The following is a 21,290-nucleotide window of genomic DNA, read 5'->3' as shown; positions in this document are numbered from 1 at the left end:
GAAGAAAGAAAGAAAGAAAGAAAGAAAGAAAGAAAGAAAGAAAGAAAGAAAGAAAGAAAGAAAGAAAGAAAGAAAGAGAAAGAACATACCAGGTAAGTGTGTGAGCCCAAAATCCCGAAAGGAGGGAAAGATAGAACAGAAGAAAGTGCAGTGTGACCACAGCCCCTGAGCATGTTACTATCTCATTTTCTCTGTCTGTCTCTCTCTGGCAAGTGCACATCCCCTCTGGCAAATTAAACACACACACACACACACACACACACACACACACACAGTAAGGGGGAGGAGGAGGAGGAAAATGAGAAGAAGAAGAAAATGACTCTATAGGGCATCCCCAGCCAAATAGCAGGTGCTGGTAAATGCTGCTATTCCCAGGCTGAGGCCACGTGGGAGGCCACATGGGAGGCCACACTTTGATTTACCTCACCCTAAAAGCTAGCCATGGCAGCACATGCCTATAGTCCTAGCTATTTAGGCAGCTGAGGGAGGAGAGTAGTGACATAGCAAGACCTAGTCTAAAAAAAAAACAAAAAAAGGGGGAAACAAAAACTATACAGAGCAATATATATTATCTTCTATCTAGATTTTTTAAACCTATCTTTTAAATCTTATTTTCAATCACTTAAATTTCCCCATAGTATATATTACCCACTAAACTCCTATAACTATATAATTTAGGCAAAGCTGAGAATTTTTTGAGTGTGTACCAATACCAAACAATCTAGTAATCAGTAAAAATGAACATAATATCAATAATAAATATCTTTTTTAAATCCAATATCAAAAAAGTATTGATTTAAATAGAGACATTTTTGGAGGGTGGTGGTTGCCACAGAGAGATAGTGAGAGAGAAAGGGATAAGGAAAGTAAGAAATCACCCCTCAGAGGGGATGGCCCTGCAGCAATCCCCTCTCCTCCATTCTCCTCTCAGGATTTTGGGCATGCATACACACACATCCAGTATGAGTTTCAAGCCACAGGGTCCAGGATGCAAACCATGATCAGCCATGTGGGAGTCCAGCACCTACCAGGCCATATGCTGGCCCCAGTAGAGGCTTTTTAATAGAAAAGGTATAGAGTTTGGTGGCAGAAGGCATGGGGAGAAGAGAATGATGAAAAGTGTCTCGTGAACATATATCTGATTATCAGGGCATAAAATCTCAAAGAAGGCCCTCTACTAATGACCAGAAACCGGGTGGAGGTCAAACTGCCTACCATACGATACTGTTGACTGTTCACTCCAAGGTGAAAGGTACTTAAGGGTTGTGGAAGAATGGACAGTTGCCTCTCCCCTTTCCCTTCTTCCTTAGTAACAAATCCCTAGATTTAGAGTATCGCTGAGTCCAGCTAAAGGCATATATTTCCTGACCTCCCTTGCAACTAAGGGTAGTCGATGATATGTAAATAGAAGATAATGAATGGACCTTCCAGGAGAGCTTTTCAAAGAGAAGCAAGTCAACTAGGAGGCTCTCTTTCTGCCTGTTGCATTTTCCCTTTGTCTTGTCTACAACTAAGACATGACCACTGGAGTCCTAGTCACTATCTCCGATCTTGAGAAAGGACAGTATGCACTAAGATTGAGGGAACAGGAGAAAACAAAAGAGGTTTGATCCCTGATGACATTATGGAATCTCCACCCTTGCTCTGGACTTCTTGTCTTTGGATTTTTTTTTTTTTTGAGGTGAGAGAATAAATAGCTATGTTTGTTTATGTCACTAGATTTTGGTGTCTTGTTTACAAGCATGCAGATGCAATTCCTAATGCACTCACGTCCCTGAGATATATTAAGTAAACCTTGGTTAATTTGGTAACAGAATGTACAACTCTAACTCTCTCTATAAACTACCACCAAAAAAAATGCAAACCTAACTTACAATTCTTTTTTCTAATTTGCTATAGGGCACATATACATATACTCACTGGAAAAACACTTGCGCACAGAGAAAGAAAGTGAGAAAGCACTCCCAGAGGGGATGGTCATGATGGTCATGGTCACCTCTTCTCCATTTCTCCTTTCGGGATTTTGGGCACATAATATACACATGCCTGGCATGGTTTTCAACCTGCTAGGTCCAGGGCTCAAAGCGTGCAGTCAGCCATGTGGGATCCAGCTGCCTTAACCACCATACCTCGGGCTGGCCCAAATGACAACTTTTAAAGTATTATTGTAATGATCAAAGAAAACTAAGATAGTTAATACATCTAAGTATAGTTAATATTTATTAAACTGTCATTATGTTCCAAGATGTTTGCTAGGTATTTTACATATGTCACCACATATATACCTAAAGTCAAAAGGTAGGTACTATTATCATTAGAAGAAACTGAAACTTTGGGACAAGGCAGGCTTACGTCACGTTGTCAGAGTCAAGGATTGTGTGTGGCACAGCCTCTCAGGTAGACTGACACCAGAGCCCAGAGTCTGAACAAACATGGTATAAAAGGTAGAATAAAGCGACTCTAACAGGAACGCCAACTATACTTTGTAAGTTGTCTAAGAGCATCCTATCCAACTCTGGGCAATTAAGCTTTCAAGCAGAAAAACTGAACTCATGGGAAAGTAAGTTTTAAAAAGGTGTCAAAACATCACAGCCGAAGTCATACAAATATGATTTCTTAGGCACTGGTACTGCGCACTGAGGAGGACACTTCACTTTCGTAGTATTCTTGCCAAAATATGTAAACTCAATATTATCATGGGACGATACCAGATAAATCCAAATTGAAAGACATCCTACAAAATAATGAATTCATAAAAAGTGTCAAAGTCATGAAAGGCAGGAAAGATTGAGAGTTATCACAGATTGGAGGGGATTAAGGAGACATACAACTCAATACAGTGTGGGATTCTGACTCAGACCCTGGACAGAAAAACAACATTAGGAAGAAAGGTGATAAATTTGGAATAAGTCAATAGTTTAGTTAGTAGCATTGTACCAATGTTAATTTCCTTTTTGATTATTGCACTATGGCTATTTAAATTATTGACATTAGGGGAACCCCCATAAAACATAAACACAGAGTTATTCAGTTTAAAATGGTTAATTTTATATTACTAAAATTTGTGAAGTAATTCAAAAATTCAGATGTTTGTAAAAATGTAAAACTTTGTTTATGGACATAAAAAGTAACTCAAATAAATAAAATAGTTTTAAAGTTAGATTATGCAAGATTGACAAGGCTATAGGAAAACAGACGATCTAGCGTACTATTGGAAAAGTGTAAACTGGTAAACCTCCTAATAGGCCAACTTGGCAACATCTATCAAATTTTAAATGATTATATTACCTTTCGGTGAGCAATTCTACTTCTAGGAACTTATCTCACTGATAATGTATATGTATAAATAAATGAATAAACATGTGTGCACATACACAATGCTACTCAATATAATATCATTCTTACTATCACAAAGAGGAGAATAACATAAGTATTAATAAGAAACTGGGGCCAGTAGGTGGTGTGGTGGTTAAGGCGCTGGACTTCAACACGGCCCACTGTGATTCGAGTCCTGAACTTGATGACTTGCTTTCTCGCTTTCTCTCTCTCTGTCTCTCTGTCTCTTTTTGGTGAGTATACATGCTCTGTAGCAAAACTGGAATATAATAATGATAATAAATAAAATTAACTCTTTAAAACATATTTTTCAAAATAAGAGACTGATTAAAGATGTTTGAAAACATTACAAAATATTATGTACCCGTACTATCAATAGGCAATCATCTTATTGAAAAATGTTTTCTTAAAATGTAGGGGGGCAGGGGTCAGCAGGTGCCATTGTGGTTAAGGACGCTGGGCTCCCACATGGCTGACCGCGGTTCAAATCTCAGACCTAGTGGCTTGCTTTCTCATTTTCCCTCTCTCTTTCTGTTCCTCTCTGGTCAAAATAAATGAACTAAATAAGTAAATAAAGTTAAATAAAATAATTCTTAACCCAAAAAAGTTGTGTGTTTGTGTGTGTATGTGTGTTTATTTAATTTATAAAACAGAATGTACATACTTCTAAAGATTATCAATATACTTCTACCTGGATAGCAGAATTGTGGCCATTCATTTTTTCCCCTTGTGCTTTTCTATGTTTTCAAAATTACAGTTACTCGTGTATTATAATTAACAGGGAAAAGCAATACAAGCTTTATCAGTGGTTGAAAAGAACTCCCGTACTGAACATTGTAGTACGCCTATAGACGTAATACATCTACAGTGTGGGCACCAGGAACCAGCTTTACTGAAGACAATTTTCCCATGGGGGTGGGTAATGAGAGGAGCAACCCCATGTGCAGTTTACAATAGGGTTTGTGCTCCGTGAGATCTAATGTCCTCACTGACCTGACAGGAGGCAGAGCAGCCATAAATTCCAATGAAGCATCACTCCTTCTGTGGCTCATCTTCTGCTGTGTGGCCCAGTTCCTAACAGGCCACAGACTGGCACCATCTGTGGCCTGCGGGTCAGTGACCCCTGATATAATGCATGTGAATGCATATTATAAATATACTTGCCCGGGACCAGCGGTGGTGTGGTGGTTGAGGGTGCTGGGCTCCCACAGGGCCGACTGCGATTGGAGTCCCGGACCTGGCGGCTTGCTTTCTTACATTTCTCTCTCTCTCTCTCTCTCTCTCTCTCTGTGTGTGTGTGTGTGTGTGTGTGTGTGTGTGTCTTTCTCTCACTCTGTCGCTCTGGTCAAAATAAATGAATAAATAAATAAATAAAGTTAAATAGAATGGCTCTTTGGAGATAAATAAATAAATACACTTGCCCATTTACGATGCATATTTGCATGTGATGCGTCACCTCTAGAGTCTATATTTGCAGTTGCCAACTTGCAAAACTCAAAATAAATGTTTTTCATCTTCACCAATTTCTACTACTATCCCAATAAAGTCACAACTACACCTAATAATGTAATTATACATCACGATCTTGGGCAGAGAAGTGAAACCACCCCTCTGCTTGTGTAAAGGAGAAGGGAAACGACCATCATGACAGCCAAGGTGGACAAAACAGAGCGTCGATCCTACCAGTCTCAAACCTCCAGTTTATTCACTACAGAGGAAAATTGTCTCTATCCCCATGAGAAGTGCGTTGGATTGTCTGTATATGCACACTAACCTACTGCTTAAGTCAGCCACGCTATCAGGCAGGAAACCGGGGCATATGTTTTATGGTTCAGATCCTGTTTGACCAGACCTTGTCAGCAAGAACTGGGACATGGAGCTCAGTATAAACATGCCGTTGGTGATACGCACACTCACAGTTCCCCTAACTGCTCAGCTTGGAGCAGCCGGTGCAGTGTTTGAGATAATGCTCTGTAGCCCTTCAGTGTCTGCTTCCCAGAGATCCCTAACCACGTTTAGGGCAAAAATGGTTTTTGTCTGTTAACTTTGCCTGTTAACTTAATGACCTCCTTAAAAACCTTCCATCCCAAGAATCTTAGAAACTTTCCCCAGATCCATCATAAGAAATTAAATGCTTTGATTCCCATATGCTGGTGGCCTCTGACTTCTAGATAGGAGAGGCTTATGGGGCAATAATCTGGAAGGAAGGAAGGAATGCTAGAAGGAATGGCTTTCAAATGTTTTTACCTCAGTTTACAGTAATAGTTATTTTATTTCATATTAGGGTCCATTATAAACATATGTGTACCCTGCACAAATATACATTATAAGCATACAACTATTACTCAGTTACTAAAATGGGTTTTAGTACACACATGTGCTAAGTGTGACACACCTGGACACTTTTTATTCTGCATTGATACATTATATCGACTCCTATTAAAAATGCTGCCAAATCTCACTACCTTTATTCTTTTTTTTAAAGAATTATTTATTTAATTTTATTGATTCATTCATTTATTTTAATTTGACCAGAGAAAGACAGAGAGCATGAGAGAGAAAGTGAGAAAGCAAGCCACCAGGTCCAGGACTCGAAACGTTGTGGGCCACATGGGAGTGTCCAGCACCTTAGCCACCACGCCACCTGCTGGTCCCCTCACTACCTTTATTCTGACAGCCATCATGATGGTAGCAACCAACAGTCGGAAAGCACTGGGTGAAGGGTTTTTTGGACTTGAATTTACCATCATTCGGAAGGAAGGAGTTGGCTATTTCCACTCCCAGTCGGGTGACTTGACATCACAAGTACATGGTAACTTTTTGCTCTGAGTTCTCAGAGGAGGAAAAATAAATTGAGGAATTAGAAGAGATCGTGAGAGTGTACAGAATCACAAGTGTCCAAAATTGCATTTACAGGTAGCATTATCTGTGAACAAGACTCGGACTTTTCCTCTTCCTCACAACTGCTTGGACCTCGCAGAGAGAAGGGGAAAGTGGACGCAGAATTACCGTAGGAAGAGCTGTTGAAGAGCTCGATGTTGAAGAAGGCGTAGTCCCCGCTGGTCATGCCATGCCGGTGCACTGCCAGCATGATGCTGCGGATGGTGTCGCCCCCGGCACACATGATCACCACTGCAGGGAACAAGAAACACGGTGAGACACCCTTCTCAGGACCACGAGCACGTGGAATAAGTGCAGGGCATTGGACCAGGACCGGGATAATGACGGAGTCTTCAAGTATCTCCTCGCAAAGTACTTACTCATTACAAAGGGGGAAACAGTAACCTCACAGTGGAGAAACCCAGCAGACACCGCCATCACCAAGTGACAGAGGCCGCCACACTGGCCATGGGAATGCAGACTCACAGCCTCTGAATGTAAAGGCAAGGACCAAATTCTTCCAAGAGGACCACCTGCAGCTAAGCAGGAGGAAGCAAGTACAAACTCAGCCTGAGGGACATTCTCGTGGAATAACTGGCCTATGCGCTTTGAAAGAGTCAATTTCATGAAAACAAAGGCCAAAAGACACTTAAAGGAACATAAAGGCCAGCCTGTAGCTTGGAGATTAAGGGAGCCAGATTCCACATGGCTGACCACACAGAAGTCCCCAACTGGAGGCTTGAGAGATGCAGTGGTGGCCTGAATCCTGAAAGGAGGGAGAGTGGAGGAGAGTTGCAGCAAGGGGATGCATTCTCCTTTCCCTCTCTCTGTCTGTCTCATGTTGTCTCTCTCTGGCAAGTACATGTGTCCTCTAGCAAAATTTTTTAAACGGAGGGGGCCAGAAAACTAAATGCAAATGTGTGATATTGGACTCTGAACCCTAGAATAAATAGAAGCTTCTCCAATAAAGGGCATTACTGAGACAACTGGTGAAGCCTGAATAACATCTGTAAACTAGGTAATAGCATTGTGTTTGCACTAAAGCTCTCGCTTTTCATAATTATACTGTGTTACGCACTGTGAGCATCTTGTTCTGAGGAAACACACACTTAAATGTCTGGGGGTGGGGGAGATCCTGTGCTTACAAATGGTTCGCGAAAAGATAGTATTATGGGTGCCAGCAGGTAGTGGTGGTTAAGGCACTGGATTTCCACATGGCCAACCACAGTTCAAGTTCCAGACCCGGTGATAGCTTGAAAATCATGACAGGCATGTGTGTCTGTGTGTTCTCAAAATCCTGACAGGAGAATGAAAGAGGAGGGATTGTGTGGTCACCTCCCCTGGGCAGGTTGATTTCTCACTTTCCCTCTCTCTCCTCTCTCTGTCACTCTCTCCAGTGAACACACATCCCTATGTCAAAAACCTTAAAAAAAAAAAAAAAAAGATAGTATTATCTGTGTATGTATGTATGTATACAGATGGGAAGGGAGGAAGTGGGGTGGAGAGAAAGAGGTAAGGAAGGAAAGAGAGACAGAAAGGGGCAGGAAGAGATTCGGAATGACGAATGTGACAAAATAATAACAACTGTTAAAAATCTGGGTGAAAACTGTACAGAGGTTCTTTATATTTTCTCACATCTTTCCAAAAGTGTAAAATTATTTCAAAATAAAGTTTCAAAAAAATACACCAAGAGAGAACCAACAGTTAACATAATTGCTATGTCGCTGGACTCCCACGTAGTCAACCGTGGTTCGCGTGCTGGACCCGGTGGCTTAAAGCACACGCCAGGCGCATGTGCATGCATGCCCAAGATCCTGAGAGGAGAATGGAGGAGAAGGGATTGCAGCGTGACCATCCCCCCTGGGGGGTGATTTCTCGCTTCCTGTCTCTATGTCTCTCTCTGTCTGTCTGGCGAGCGCACGCGCCCTATAGTAAAAACCTCTCCAAAAAAATAAATAATAATACACCAAGGGACCAGCAGATGGTATATTGATTATGACGCTTGATTCACATATAGTCAACCGTGGTTCGGGTCCCAGACACAGCAGCTTGAAATTCATGCCCAAAACTGTGGGAGGAGAATGGAGGAGAGGGGACTGTAGTATGATCATCCCCCTTGGGAGGGGGTGATTTCTTCCTTTCTGTCTCTCTCTGTTTCTCTTGTATATCAAAAAAATCACAGATATGCCTAACATATGACAGTGAAGATCATCAACTGCTTTTTATACTTAATACTAGCATGGCAAATACATTCCCCTAGAAAAGCAAATTCAATGTTTTCAGAGAGAGCCTTCATTTAACAAATCAGAATATGCAGTGAGTACTATAGGCTTTTTGTTGTCTGAAGTTTCCAACATGATTCTCAGGTTGTCTCAACATACACAGGAAATTGTTAACAGGATCCTAGGTCCCTTCCCCAGGATGTTTCAGTTTGGCCACACTGCCGGGTCTGAGAGGCTGTGGACAACTCCAGAATATCATTGCCTGCCACATAAGGGTGACCCAGGCTGGGGGGAAGTGGAGACTTGGCCATTATCCAGTCAACTTGCTCGCTGTTGATGGTCCCAGTCTCCATGACTGGGAGCAATGTGTTTTTGCGGCTCACACACGCCACGCCAAGGAGAGACACGCAGACACCCGGGTGCTATAAACCGTGTTATCATGATGCATGCCAGCCTCCACGATGTGTATGTTCTTTGTAAAAGCATGGGTGCTGAAAGATGTAAAGCAAACTTCAGGCAGTGCCAAAGCACCCTTGGCAACTACATGGACGGTTGGGTTTTTGTTGATATTTAGTTCACTGCACATGTTAATTCAGAGTGTTAGATCATGCCTCTAACATCTCATAGTACAAGAGGGTTTTGGTGTACTGAGTCAAAGCTCTAGAGAACAGGGGTCTAAAACAATGCGAAACTCCTAAAGACCTATAACCACAGGAATGGGTGCTGCATATGTCTAGAAGAATCATATAGGCTAAGTAAGCAAATTCCAAGATGCCTCGGTAAAGAAGCTTTGGAAAGGCCTGCTAATCATTCATTCTGACTTAGACCCTCATTTTAGCTCTGATTCAATTCTAGCCCCTTCAATGAACAGCAAGCCAAGGTGTCCCACAAAACAGCCAATGTGGGAACCACCAGTTGGCATAATGGCTATGTCGCTGGACTCCCACGTAGTCGACTGCGGTTCGTGTCCCGGACCCGGTGGCTTAAAACTCATGCCGGGCGCGTGTGTGTGCGTGGTTTTTCCAGCTAGACTGATTTTACAATGAGTAGACAGGAGATCATTGTACTCTCTCTTCCCTCCCTCCTCTGGTGATTTAGCACAGAACATTACTTTCTTTTTCCTTTTTTATGGCGGGGGGGGGGTAATATTTTTGACAGTCTCTCCAATGCGATGTCACCAGCTCCGTCACCTCCCTGTGAGCTCAGAATAAGCACTACTGTGCCCAGTCTGTTTAGGTTGGTCCAGGATATGATCCCTCACCTCTTATGAGGCCCCAGCTTCAGTGGTTTTCTACCACTTGTACCAAAGCTGGGCTATTTTCCCCCCTTTATGAAAGAAATGGGGGGCCAACAGATGGCCCAGAGGTTAAGGCGGTTGAATCCCACATGCCCAACTAGGTAGTTCCAGTCCCAGACCAGGTAGCTGGAAAAAAAAAAAAAAAAAAAAAACCAGCCAATGTGACCCAAGGCTGGGCAAATTCAGAGTGTGGGTTCAAGAGTGGGCATCTCCAGGATACTCCCCAATAGCTCTGGCTGACTGACCACCAAGCAGCTCTCACTTTTTCAACAAATGATCCTTGTCCAGAGTTTGGCTCTTAAGATCCTGATTCTGTCAGTACATATAGAGTCATTGCTTAGGAATGAATGTCAAATAATTTCAGTACTTAGGGAGAGTAGTAGCTACAGACAATCTGAAATACAACCTACTTCAGGTCAATGAGAACCAGCACAGTGTTGGAGACATTTGTGTCAACATGCCCTACAGCTGAGCATGCTAACTGGAGAGAAAAATGATAAGAAGTAGGATGCTAGTGAAAATGAAATCAGAATCAAGGTTAGTTGAGGATTCAGTTGTTTAGAGGCCATGATAACCCCAAGCATTGTCTAAGAGACCCCTGCCCCAGGACTGAACAGGCTCTGTCCCCATGCCCAGGTGGCTTCTTACCAACACTTGCCTCTAGGGCACTTTTTCTTCTATTTTTCCATTCCTGGCCTATCTCTTTCTCCCTCTCCCCGTCACCACCACCACCAAGTTCTCCCAACACATACATTCTTTCTTTAAATGCTAGTACCCACGTAGAGCAGGCCAATTGACAAGGACACATTGTATCTATCTGAGCAAGCTTTGATTATTTTAGATCTTATCTATTTTTATTTTTTTTTAAATTGTCAGACGTGTGTGCACTCGCACAGAGAGGGAGACAAAGCACCCCTCAGTGGAGCATGGTCATGCTACAGTCCTTTTTCTTCCATTTTCCTTCTCATTAAGATCTGGAGTACAATGCATGTGCCCAGGGCAGGGATTCAAACCACAGTTGGCCATGTGGGATCCACCTCACTTAACCACAGTACACGGGGTTTCCCCTGGTGTACTTTAATTCACCAAAGGAACCCAAATTGCCAAGTTTATGGCTAGGACAATGTCTTACTTAAATAAATCAAAACAATAATACACATTATCATCCCAGTTCGGTTCAAGTGGGACCAACACTTAATGACACTAAGTAGTCAGGGCGCAGAATTTTAGATTTTTATGACGTTCCCCCAGTCTCTTATGGTTGTTGTATTCATGCCTCACCATACAACAAGTATTATTTCCAGCTTGCCTTCATATAATCTATCAAAATGTTTTAAATAGTTTTCTTTGAGGTTGCTTTCTCTTCCCACTCATGTGACATCAGTTTACACAGTAAGTATTTCAATGACATATCTAGAATAATACACACAACTGGCATAAATTGATCTGGGTCAATGTTTGGGGAGCATACAGAAACATGTGAGAAGTGTGTGGCATTCTCAGGAGAATGATCCTAGCTGCCAGCACCTACTACCAGTTGATAAGATGCCTAGAGGACACAGAACCTCAGCCAATTCTGCCAAACGGCATAAACAAATGTCAAAACAGTTATTGTTGCATTTAAGTATATGTGAATACATAAAAATTTGTAGTTAAGTTTCTAAAAGGGATGATGTGATTCTAAGTTTCTGGATAGACTTTTCTTCTTCCATCCCCCTGGGTGGGGGGGGATAGCAATTTCTCACTTTCTGTCTCTCTGCCTCTCTCTGTCTTTCTGGCAAGAGCATGTGCCCTATAGCAAAAACCTCTTAAAAAAAAAAAAAAAAGAATTTAGAAGACAGTGGAGCAATGCTGTCAAAACTTTGAAGGAAAATTATTTTCAACTTTGAATTCTGTAATTACGGATAAGGGTGGAATGAAGACTTTTTTTCTTTCTTTCTTTCTTTTTTTTTTTTTCAGAATTTTGTCATAGGGCATGTGTGCTCACCAGATAGGCAGAGACAGTGAGAGGGAAAGTGCTGGCCCCAGAATGAAGAAATGTAATGTCTTGAAAGTTCTTAAAATTTAGCTCTCATCCATTCTTTCTTAGAAAGCTGCTAGAGGATGTATTCCACCAAAACAGAGGTATAAACTAAGAAAGAGAAACACACAGGGAATCTAGCTCAAGAGAAAGGTAATGACGGGCGCATGTGCGTGCATCTCCAAGATCCCAAGAGGAGAATGGAGAAGGGATTGCAGCGTGGCCATCCCCCCTGGAGGGTGATTTCTCACTTTCTGTCTCTCTGTCTTTCTGGTAAGTGCAAGTGCCCTATAGCAAAAATCTCTCAAAAAAAAAAAAAAAAAAAAAGAAGAGAAAGGTAATGAAATTCCCAAGAAGATACTAAAGAACTCAGAGTAACAATTATGCAACATGCTCAGAAAATAACAAAACCTAGGAACCTAAGCAAATGAACAAAATAGACCTTTTTTTAACTCCATGGAGAAAATATGGGGCAAGAAAGGAAATGTCAGCGTAACAGCCTATATGACTCAACTTGAATAGAATCTAAAAGGTAATAATGGGGGCATCCAGCAGACGGTATAACAATTAAGTTGCTGGACTCTCACACAGCCGAAAGCAGTTTGAGTCCCAGACCCAGTAGCTTGAAACTCATGCCAGGCACGTGTGTGTGTGTGTGTGTGTGTGTGTGTGTGTGCATGACCCAAGATCTTGGGAGGAGAATGGAGGAGAGAGGATTGCTGCAAGGCCATCCCCACAAGGGTGACCACTGTTCAAGTCCCAGATCTGGCGAATTAAAAATCATGCCAGGTGCATGTGCATGTGTGCCCAAAAATCCCAGGAGGAGGATGGAGGAGAATGGATTGCAATGTGGCCATCCCCCTGAGGGGTGATTTCTCACTCTCTCTCTCCACCAAACACATGTGCTCTGTGGAAAAAACAAAAAAGGTAATAATGACATCAATGTTGAATATCAAGCTAACCAAAAGTTTTAACACAACTTGGAATTGTGACTGGATCACCGAAAAGCAACGTTTTCATGTGTGGTTAATATAGGTGGCAGAAAGGAGCTAAGTCATCATGTTCTATTGGGACACCCAGAGAGAAGACATAAAACTGGCGGAAAAAATGTAGCAGGTTATTTAGTTATTTAAAGATACCTACAGGAATAGATATAAGAGTAAAAGACAGTTATTTCTGGGGCCGGCAGGTTGCATGATGGGTAAGGGTGCTGGATTCCCACATGGTTGACCATGGTTTGAGTCCTGGGCCTGGTGGCTAGCTTCATCATTCTCTGTCTCTCTCTCTGATCAAATTTAAATTATAATAACAATAAATTAAATGAAAAAAATTTAAACTATCCCAGTTTATTAAAAATAAAACTTTTTTAAAAAACAGTTACTGCTGGAAAATGAGAAATGGGGAATAGGAAACAGTAAACATTTTTCTCCTAAAATTTGTGCACTACTCTGACTTTAAACTATGTAGCTATATAACTATATTTGGCAAATTTTTTAAATGGGTTTTTCTTTTTTTTTAAAGAATTATTTTATTCAACTTTGTTTATCCATTTATTTATTTATTTATTTTACTTGACCAGAGAGGGACAGAGTGAGTGAGAGAGAGAGAAAGTGGAAAAGCAAGCTGCCAGGTCAGGGTCTCAAACCGTGGTCAGCCATGTGGGAGTCCAGCACCCTCAACCACCATGCCACCTGCCAGCCCCATTAAATGTCTTTTTCAGAAGAGGTTTCCCTCCAGCTGTTTCTACACTACATAACAAGGGCTACAGCTTGCAGTATAGAGACTGCAAGTTTTATTTCTGCTAGTCACGAAGTTCTACCTACTCCAAAAACTTTCAGAATTTCTATATTGCAATCCCCAGTACTTTTTTTTTTTTTTTTTTGAGAGAGAGAGAGACTTTTGCTAGCGGGCACATGCACTCACTGGAGAGACAAAGAAACTGAGGGAGAGAAAGTGAGCAATCACCCCGCAGTGAGGATGGCCACACCACAGTCCCTTCCCCTCCATTATCTTCTCTGGATTTTGGTCATGCATGCATACATAGCTGGCATGAGTTTCAAGTAATGGAGTCTGGGGCTCAGACCACAGCTGAACATGTGGGAGTCCAGTGCCTTAACTTCTACATCAACTGCTGGCCCCTCCACTGCATTTCTTTACCCTCTTAGTTACTTTATATTTATCATGATATTTACTTCAAAATTTTGCTGTTCAATCTCTCGGTCATTTACTCAGGTTAATTCTAAAAAGAAATGACTTGTGAATTGATTAAATACTGTTATCTCTACAGCTGTTATACAGGTCCAGATTAGTAACATATTAATAACCCAAATGATAAAGACTGCAGTTCTCCCCACAAAACATTTACATGTGGCATAATTCTAGCTCTGCATCTTCAAGACATATAGACAAAACAGTCGTTGGTTTTCACTGCATGAAAAAAATTATTTCTAAAATTGTTTTTTCTAAAAGAAAGTTATCATTAAGTGTAGAATTCTTTTAAATAATTACTTATTCTAATTTTATTTATTCATTCATTCATTTTAACTTGACCAGACAGAGAGAGGGAAAGTGAGAAAGCAACCCACCAGGTCCAGGGCTCAAACTGTGGTCAGCCATGTGTCCAGCACCTTAACCACCACATCACCTGCTGGTCCCCCGTAAGTAGAGAAATTAAGGGCAGCAGTCACTTTTATAAGTAATAAAGATAATTACCTTAAAAAAAATAATATGGTGGGGGTGTCTTCAAAAGTTCATGGAAAATATGTAATTGTGAAAAAACAATGCACAAATTTCAAAAGTGTTTGTACCAAAATAAACTTGAACTTTAATTCTATTTATTCACTAGTTTTCTGAAGCCCCCTTCATTTATGCTCAAGTGTGTATTTCAATGCTAAAGCTATTATATATTGGCTAAAGATATGAGAGGAAAAAATTGACTTTAAATCATTGATTTAGATGGTAGATCCTTAAAATGAAAGTATTAACATTGCTTAGTTTTTCTTCCTACAGGACACGACATAGCCAAATGAAATTTTAGTCATATTATTATCTGAGCTAGTGGCATTGTTCGTGTTTACCCGTTAAGAGATCCAAACATTGATTATTTGTTTTTGAGACAGGGCCTTGCCATCTCAAGATCCTCCTACCTCAGCCTCTCAACTGGGTTTACAACCACACCTTTGGGACAGACCCAGAATCCAAAGGGGCCTCCTATGTGTTCCCAGTATGTAAGCAGTCCTTTTTTGTTTTGTTTTGTTTTGTTTTTGTTTTTGGAGAGGGTTTTTGCTATAGGGCAAGTGCACTCACCAGAAAGACAGAGAGACAGAAAGTGAGAAATCACCCCCAACCCCCAGCAGGGATGGCCATGCCATAATCCCTTCTCCTCCATTCTCTTCTCAGGATCTTGGTCATGCACGCTTTTTTTTTTTTTTTTTTGAGAGAGAGAGAGACTTTTGCTAGCGGGCACATGCACTCACTGGAGAGACAAAGAAACTGAGGGAGAGAAAGTGAGCAATCACCCCGCAGTGAGGATGGCCACACCACAGTCCCTTCCCCTCCATTATCTTCTCTGGATTTTGGTCATGCATGCATACATAGCTGGCATGAGTTTCAAGTAATGGAGTCTGGGGCTCAGACCACAGCTGAACATGTGGGAGTCCAGTGCCTTAACTTCTACATCAACTGCTGGCCCCTCCACTGCATTTCTTTACCCTCTTAGTTACTTTATATTTATCATGATATTTACTTCAAAATTTTGCTGTTCAATCTCTCGGTCATTTACTCAGGTTAATTCTAAAAAGAAATGACTTGTGAATTGATTAAATACTGTTATCTCTACAGCTGTTATACAGGTCCAGATTAGTAACATATTAATAACCCAAATGATAAAGACTGCAGTTCTCCCCACAAAACATTTACATGTGGCATAATTCTAGCTCTGCATCTTCAAGACATATAGACAAAACAGTCGTTGGTTTTCACTGCATGAAAAAAATTATTTCTAAAATTGTTTTTTCTAAAAGAAAGTTATCATTAAGTGTAGAATTCTTTTAAATAATTACTTATTCTAATTTTATTTATTCATTCATTCATTTTAACTTGACCAGACAGAGAGAGGGAAAGTGAGAAAGCAACCCACCAGGTCCAGGGCTCAAACTGTGGTCAGCCATGTGTCCAGCACCTTAACCACCACATCACCTGCTGGTCCCCCGTAAGTAGAGAAATTAAGGGCAGCAGTCACTTTTATAAGTAATAAAGATAATTACCTTAAAAAAAATAATATGGTGGGGGTGTCTTCAAAAGTTCATGGAAAATATGTAATTGTGAAAAAACAATGCACAAATTTCAAAAGTGTTTGTACCAAAATAAACTTGAACTTTAATTCTATTTATTCACTAGTTTTCTGAAGCCCCCTTCATTTATGCTCAAGTGTGTATTTCAATGCTAAAGCTATTATATATTGGCTAAAGATATGAGAGGAAAAAATTGACTTTAAATCATTGATTTAGATGGTAGATCCTTAAAATGAAAGTATTAACATTGCTTAGTTTTTCTTCCTACAGGACACGACATAGCCAAATGAAATTTTAGTCATATTATTATCTGAGCTAGTGGCATTGTTCGTGTTTACCCGTTAAGAGATCCAAACATTGATTATTTGTTTTTGAGACAGGGCCTTGCCATCTCAAGATCCTCCTACCTCAGCCTCTCAACTGGGTTTACAACCACACCTTTGGGACAGACCCAGAATCCAAAGGGGCCTCCTATGTGTTCCCAGTATGTAAGCAGTCCTTTTTTGTTTTGTTTTGTTTTGTTTTTGTTTTTGGAGAGGGTTTTTGCTATAGGGCAAGTGCACTCACCAGAAAGACAGAGAGACAGAAAGTGAGAAATCACCCCCAACCCCCAGCAGGGATGGCCATGCCATAATCCCTTCTCCTCCATTCTCTTCTCAGGATCTTGGTCATGCACGCACACATACCCAGCATGAGTTTAAGCAACCAGGTCCAGGACTCGAACCACAGCCGACTACCTGGGAGTCCAGCAACATTACGCCAACTGCTGGTCCTGTAAGCAGTCTTACCAGTACAAAAGCCTCAAGGCAACTTGGCCTGTAATTTGGTTGTAAAGATAAACGTAAGGGTCAACCACTGGCAGCGGGGTGATTAAAGCAACTGGATACTACGTAGCTACCTGTGCTGTCTAGTCCCAGACCTGGCAAAAAACACACATGTGTTCATGGGTGCCCAAAATCCCAAAACTGGAAGTTAAGGGATTGTGGTGTGGCTATCGTTTCCCCCAGGGTGATTTTTCACACACCACATTCCTGCCCCACTCCCCATTCTCCCTGTCTCCAGTGAGCATATGTACCCTGTAGCAAAAACTAACTAAAATTATAATAAAATAAACATGAATCTCAGAAAGTGCTAAAAATGTTGTCTCCAAAAGAGAAGAGAAAACTTTCTCTACTTTGATTCACTATGCTTCACTGGGAATTTTCAAAGGCAACATGACTATCTGTTGCATTTTACATCTAGATGGATGCAAATCAGGACCACTGAGTATCAGTCTGAAGGTGCCTGATGGAACCTCACCAGGCTTCTTATGTCACCAGGGAGAAACTACGAAGAGGTTCAGTGTCCTTCCACACAGCTGCTGAGCGCAGATGCCATATCCAGCCAGCCTGCTTCTCAGCGCAGGGTTCTTTGCCACCGCATGGCCTCACCTGGGTAAAGGTGAACCATCATATGTATAAAATAATAACTGCAACTACAACAAAACTGCGCGTTTACTGAGCACATAGGATGGCCTGGCTCTGCTGCAGTGCATTCCATGAGGTGGCTCATTTAACCCTTCCAGTATCCCAAAGATGTGAGTGTTCTGACTGCCCCTACAAGTTTAATGTGCATCCCCAAGTGGGCCAGCAGTGAGGGCTGAGCCACAGACTACCTAAACCTGTCCTGAGCCTCCACTTAACCCATGAACTGTGCATGATGAAGTACCAGGACTCAGTGTGTTTCAGAAAGAGCCTCTGAGAGGGCTTTATTATGGCAACTCTTTTTGAGAGTAAGGAATTTCAGTGTGAGGGGCGGGAGGAGGGGGCAGCTTAGGGGAGAAACTATTTTGCCTCATATTTCTGAATACCTTCCAGGTCACTGTTGGAATTGTGTTTTAGAGTAAGCATTGTAGTCTTATCACCTGTAAAATATATACATTGGCTAAGGAAACTTTCACCCCTAAATTTGAACTTGAGGGGGAAAAAGGCAAAGAAACTTGGGAACAGCTATGAGGCTTTGGAAACTCAAAAACACCCAGGAGCCGCAGCGTGCAGAGGTAGTTCTCCAAAGCACCGATACCCTCAGTCCCTGGACTCTGTCACCGTAGTAAGACTGAGGAACCCCACGATCTGTCCTCATCTGTGTCCCAGATCCTCTGGGCTTGTGTCCCAGGCCACGTGCACTGGGGTCGCTGCTGACATTAGGACTTCAGGCAGTGACAGCACGGAAGGGTTATCCAACCACGAATCCCGCTCTTAGGGGCACAAACCTCCCAAACCCAGTGGGCCAACTTCCAGTTCTTAGGTCTCAGAAGGAGCAGGTTCCAGGAACCAGAGCAGCCCCGGGGTCTGCAGGAGGCTGGGCACTGGGAGCGGGGCGAGAAGCAGACGTGGGCCTTTACGCCAGGCGTGACGAGTCGGCAACCATTGGACACAAATGGCCTTTCTCTTAATCAGCAAAGCCGGCGCCCCGCCTGCCTGGCTGGCAGCGGTTCTGCGCAGACAGCCTGGAGTTCCAATGGTCAGAACTTGGCCAGGCGTTCTCTTTGGCAAAGGTTCCCGCCTCATCGCTCTAAAGGGTACGTTCACTCGAGTCCGAGACAGGAAGTCGAGAAGAAGAGGCGGCAGCAGCGCCACCTCCTTCGGCTTCTCTGCCCCTTCTCACCTGTTCTTGGAGTCCCTAGCCTTGGATTTCTCTGCGCCCCGCTGCCAGCGCCCAGGTGCCCCATCGGGCCGCGCGGAAGACCAGCTCTGAGCCTAGCTTGGCCCTGCTCCCCTCGGGTCTCGTCCGCGTGGCACCGGGGTTGCAACAAGCTTTGCCAGGGTTGTAGGGAGCTTTGCCCCGGTTGTAACACCAACATTCCAGGCGCGTGCGCGCCGAGGGGGAACAGAGGAGGGATTTCCTGAGCGCTGTGCACCCCCAATACTGACTAGAAGGAGGAAGGAACTGAGCTAGGCTGGGATCTCAGCTCGCCTTCGGGCAGTCTACACTGCGGTAAAACGGGCCGCACGCGGGGCGTGTCCGATTATGTATACGCGACCACCGTCTAGTTATAACCACCAGTCTCCACCTTGAGTTCTTTGTGCAGTTTGAGTATTATTCCAAACTCCCAGAGACCCGCTGAGAAAACTTGGGGGGTGCGGCAGGTGGAAAGTGGGTTCAGCACCGGGTTCTCCAGAGCGCACTCGGGAACAAACTACTCTTGGGTGCTTCAGCGACAGCGATGCGGCGCGCGCGGGGGTCCGGGGACTGGAGGGGAATGACTGTCGCCTGGGTCCGGACACAGGGACGCATTTTTGTTGGAGGTCACAGAAGCTCGTTTATAGCGGGCTGGAAGGGGCATGGAAGGAATGAGAAGAGTGGCACAATGAGCCTTTAAAGAAACCTGGGACTGGGCTGGGAGCAGCCGGGAAACCCGGAGATCCCGCTAGCCAAGTGGCGGCGCACGCTGCCGAGCGTCCGCGGACTTTTCTGAACTGAGGGGGTACTCGCGGGCAAAGGACTGGGTAACAAGTTGGCTTTTTTAAGCCTCTGCACGCTTCAGACCCTGGTTGGAGCAGGGTACTGGGAGGGCGCCGGTAACTGCTAGCCCCTCTCGGGTGAACGGGGAGTGGGGAAGAAAGAATCTCAGGTAGTTTGACAGCACCTGTCGCACGTGGGCAAACAAAAGCAGCGGCTCAAACAGACCCCACCCTGCCTCCTCCTCCCGCGCCCCACCTCCCCAGGACCCTCTCGGTACCCCCCTCGACCACAATGGGCAATGGTCAAAGTTCGTAGCAGCCAGACAGCGCACACAGGAACGCGTGGCCGCGCGCACCTCCCCGGGTCCTCCGCCGCAGGGGCAGTGGACGGGGGTATCCGGAGAGTCGCGCAGAGTGGCGGGGTTAGGGGCGGGAGCTCGGGACGCGCGCCTGCTCACCTCGCTCGGTAGCCTGGATGTAGCGCACAATGTCGTCCAGGTCTAAGTCTTTGGTCTCGTCGAAATGGTAGGAGGACGTGTGTAAACCCTCCTCTTGGAAGACCTCGTGGACCCCCTCGAGGGTGAAGTAGCAGTTGCGCTCCAGCTTGTCGTCGCTGTAGACCAGCGAGGCGCGGCTCCAGTGGTGGTGGCGGAACAAGGCGAGCATCATCTCGCCCATCTTGGCGTAGGCGGGCGCCACGCGCGTGAGGTGCGAATACTCGGTGTCCTTGTGCTGGAAGCCCGCGGCCAGTGCCCCGGCGGAGAGCATGGGCAGGTCCCAGTGCGACGCTAGCCGGGCCACCGGCGCCGCCGCGTACTCACACACCGGCCCGAGAATGAGATCCGGCTTGGCGCCGCGCGCCGCCGCCACGCGGTCCACCAGGCTGAAGAGTGCGCGATTGCCGCAGTCCGAGTCCTCGTAGGCCACTTGGAAGCGAGTGCCCGGCGGCAGAAGCTGCCTCCGGGTCCCGTTGCCCTCCACGCTGCGCAGCGCGTACTCGATGGCCGGCCGCACGCGGGCCAGGGAGAACAAGTACGAGTCGTCCTGGGGCAACAGCACCAGCACCTCGATCTTCTGCGGCAGCAGCGCCTCTCTCTCCCGGCGCCCGCTGCCCGCGCCCCCGCCGCCACCGCCACCCGTGCCGCCGGCCAGCAACGCCCAGTCGAGCAGGAGGCACGCGGAGAAACTGAGCGCCAGCAGGGAAGGCATCGTGCCGCCAGAAAGCGCTTGCCCTCGCCACCGACTCGCCCTCTGCCCCCCACCCACCCCTTCTCTTTCCTCCCCACTCTTCTCTCCGAGGTCCCTGCGCCCCCTTGGGCGCTCTAGGAAAACAGAATACCCTCGTCGCTAACGCGTCAAAAGATAGGAAGAGTCCTTCTCTGCAATGTCACTAATTAAAAACAAAAACAAAAACAAAAAGTTCAGCGAGTGTAAACCTGTGCGTCTGTCATACTCTTAAATACATATAGCTATAATTATAAATAGATACATAGATAGTCGCCCTCCTTTTATACATATGCTATTTTGCTTAGAGGTGGCTTCTTATTTGGGCGTTGCTAAGGTTGCTTTTGAAAGCTTATTTGTAAAAGAAGAAAAAAAGACTTGTCCGAGTGCTTGTAATTGACGGTGCATCTCCTTCGCGTTTGATCTCATTGATTCGCGCCGGTTCCTGGATCCATAGCCGGCGTTTAAATAGCGTGGCAGCGGCGGAGCGTGTTACCACACATGGCGCGCCGAGGCCGGGCTTGTATTTCCAGCGGGTGGGGTGAGTGGGTCTGGTGAGATGCTGAGGGAGGCGGG

The 21,290-nt window shown here is 44.3% G+C and overlaps 1 protein-coding gene across 3 annotated transcripts in view; it reads right to left on the bottom strand.

The window, feature by feature from the left end:
- NPR3 (natriuretic peptide receptor 3) overlaps positions 1-21,290 on the bottom strand; it is a 72,792-nt gene that overhangs the window by 50,412 nt on the left and 1,090 nt on the right. For 2 of the 3 annotated variants that reach the window (XM_006148501.3, XM_006148502.3), the window contains exons 1-2: positions 19,949-21,225; positions 6,346-6,468 (exon numbers count right to left, since the gene is read on the bottom strand). In XM_006148501.3, coding sequence (XP_006148563.1) covers positions 6,346-6,468; positions 19,949-20,699 — 874 coding nt within the window. In that variant the 5' untranslated portion in view covers positions 20,700-21,225. Of the gene's footprint in view, positions 1-6,345; positions 6,469-19,948; positions 21,226-21,290 lie in introns of those variants that run through there. The other variant, XM_027771877.1, reaches the window with a different exon arrangement.

Source organism: Tupaia chinensis, unplaced genomic scaffold (genome assembly GCF_000334495.1).
Source record: "Tupaia chinensis unplaced genomic scaffold, TupChi_1.0 Scaffold000237_1, whole genome shotgun sequence".
Taxonomy (NCBI): Eukaryota; Metazoa; Chordata; class Mammalia; order Scandentia; family Tupaiidae; genus Tupaia; species Tupaia belangeri.
Note: the sequence above shows the minus strand (reverse complement) of the source record. Positions and strands in the feature narration are given on the sequence as shown.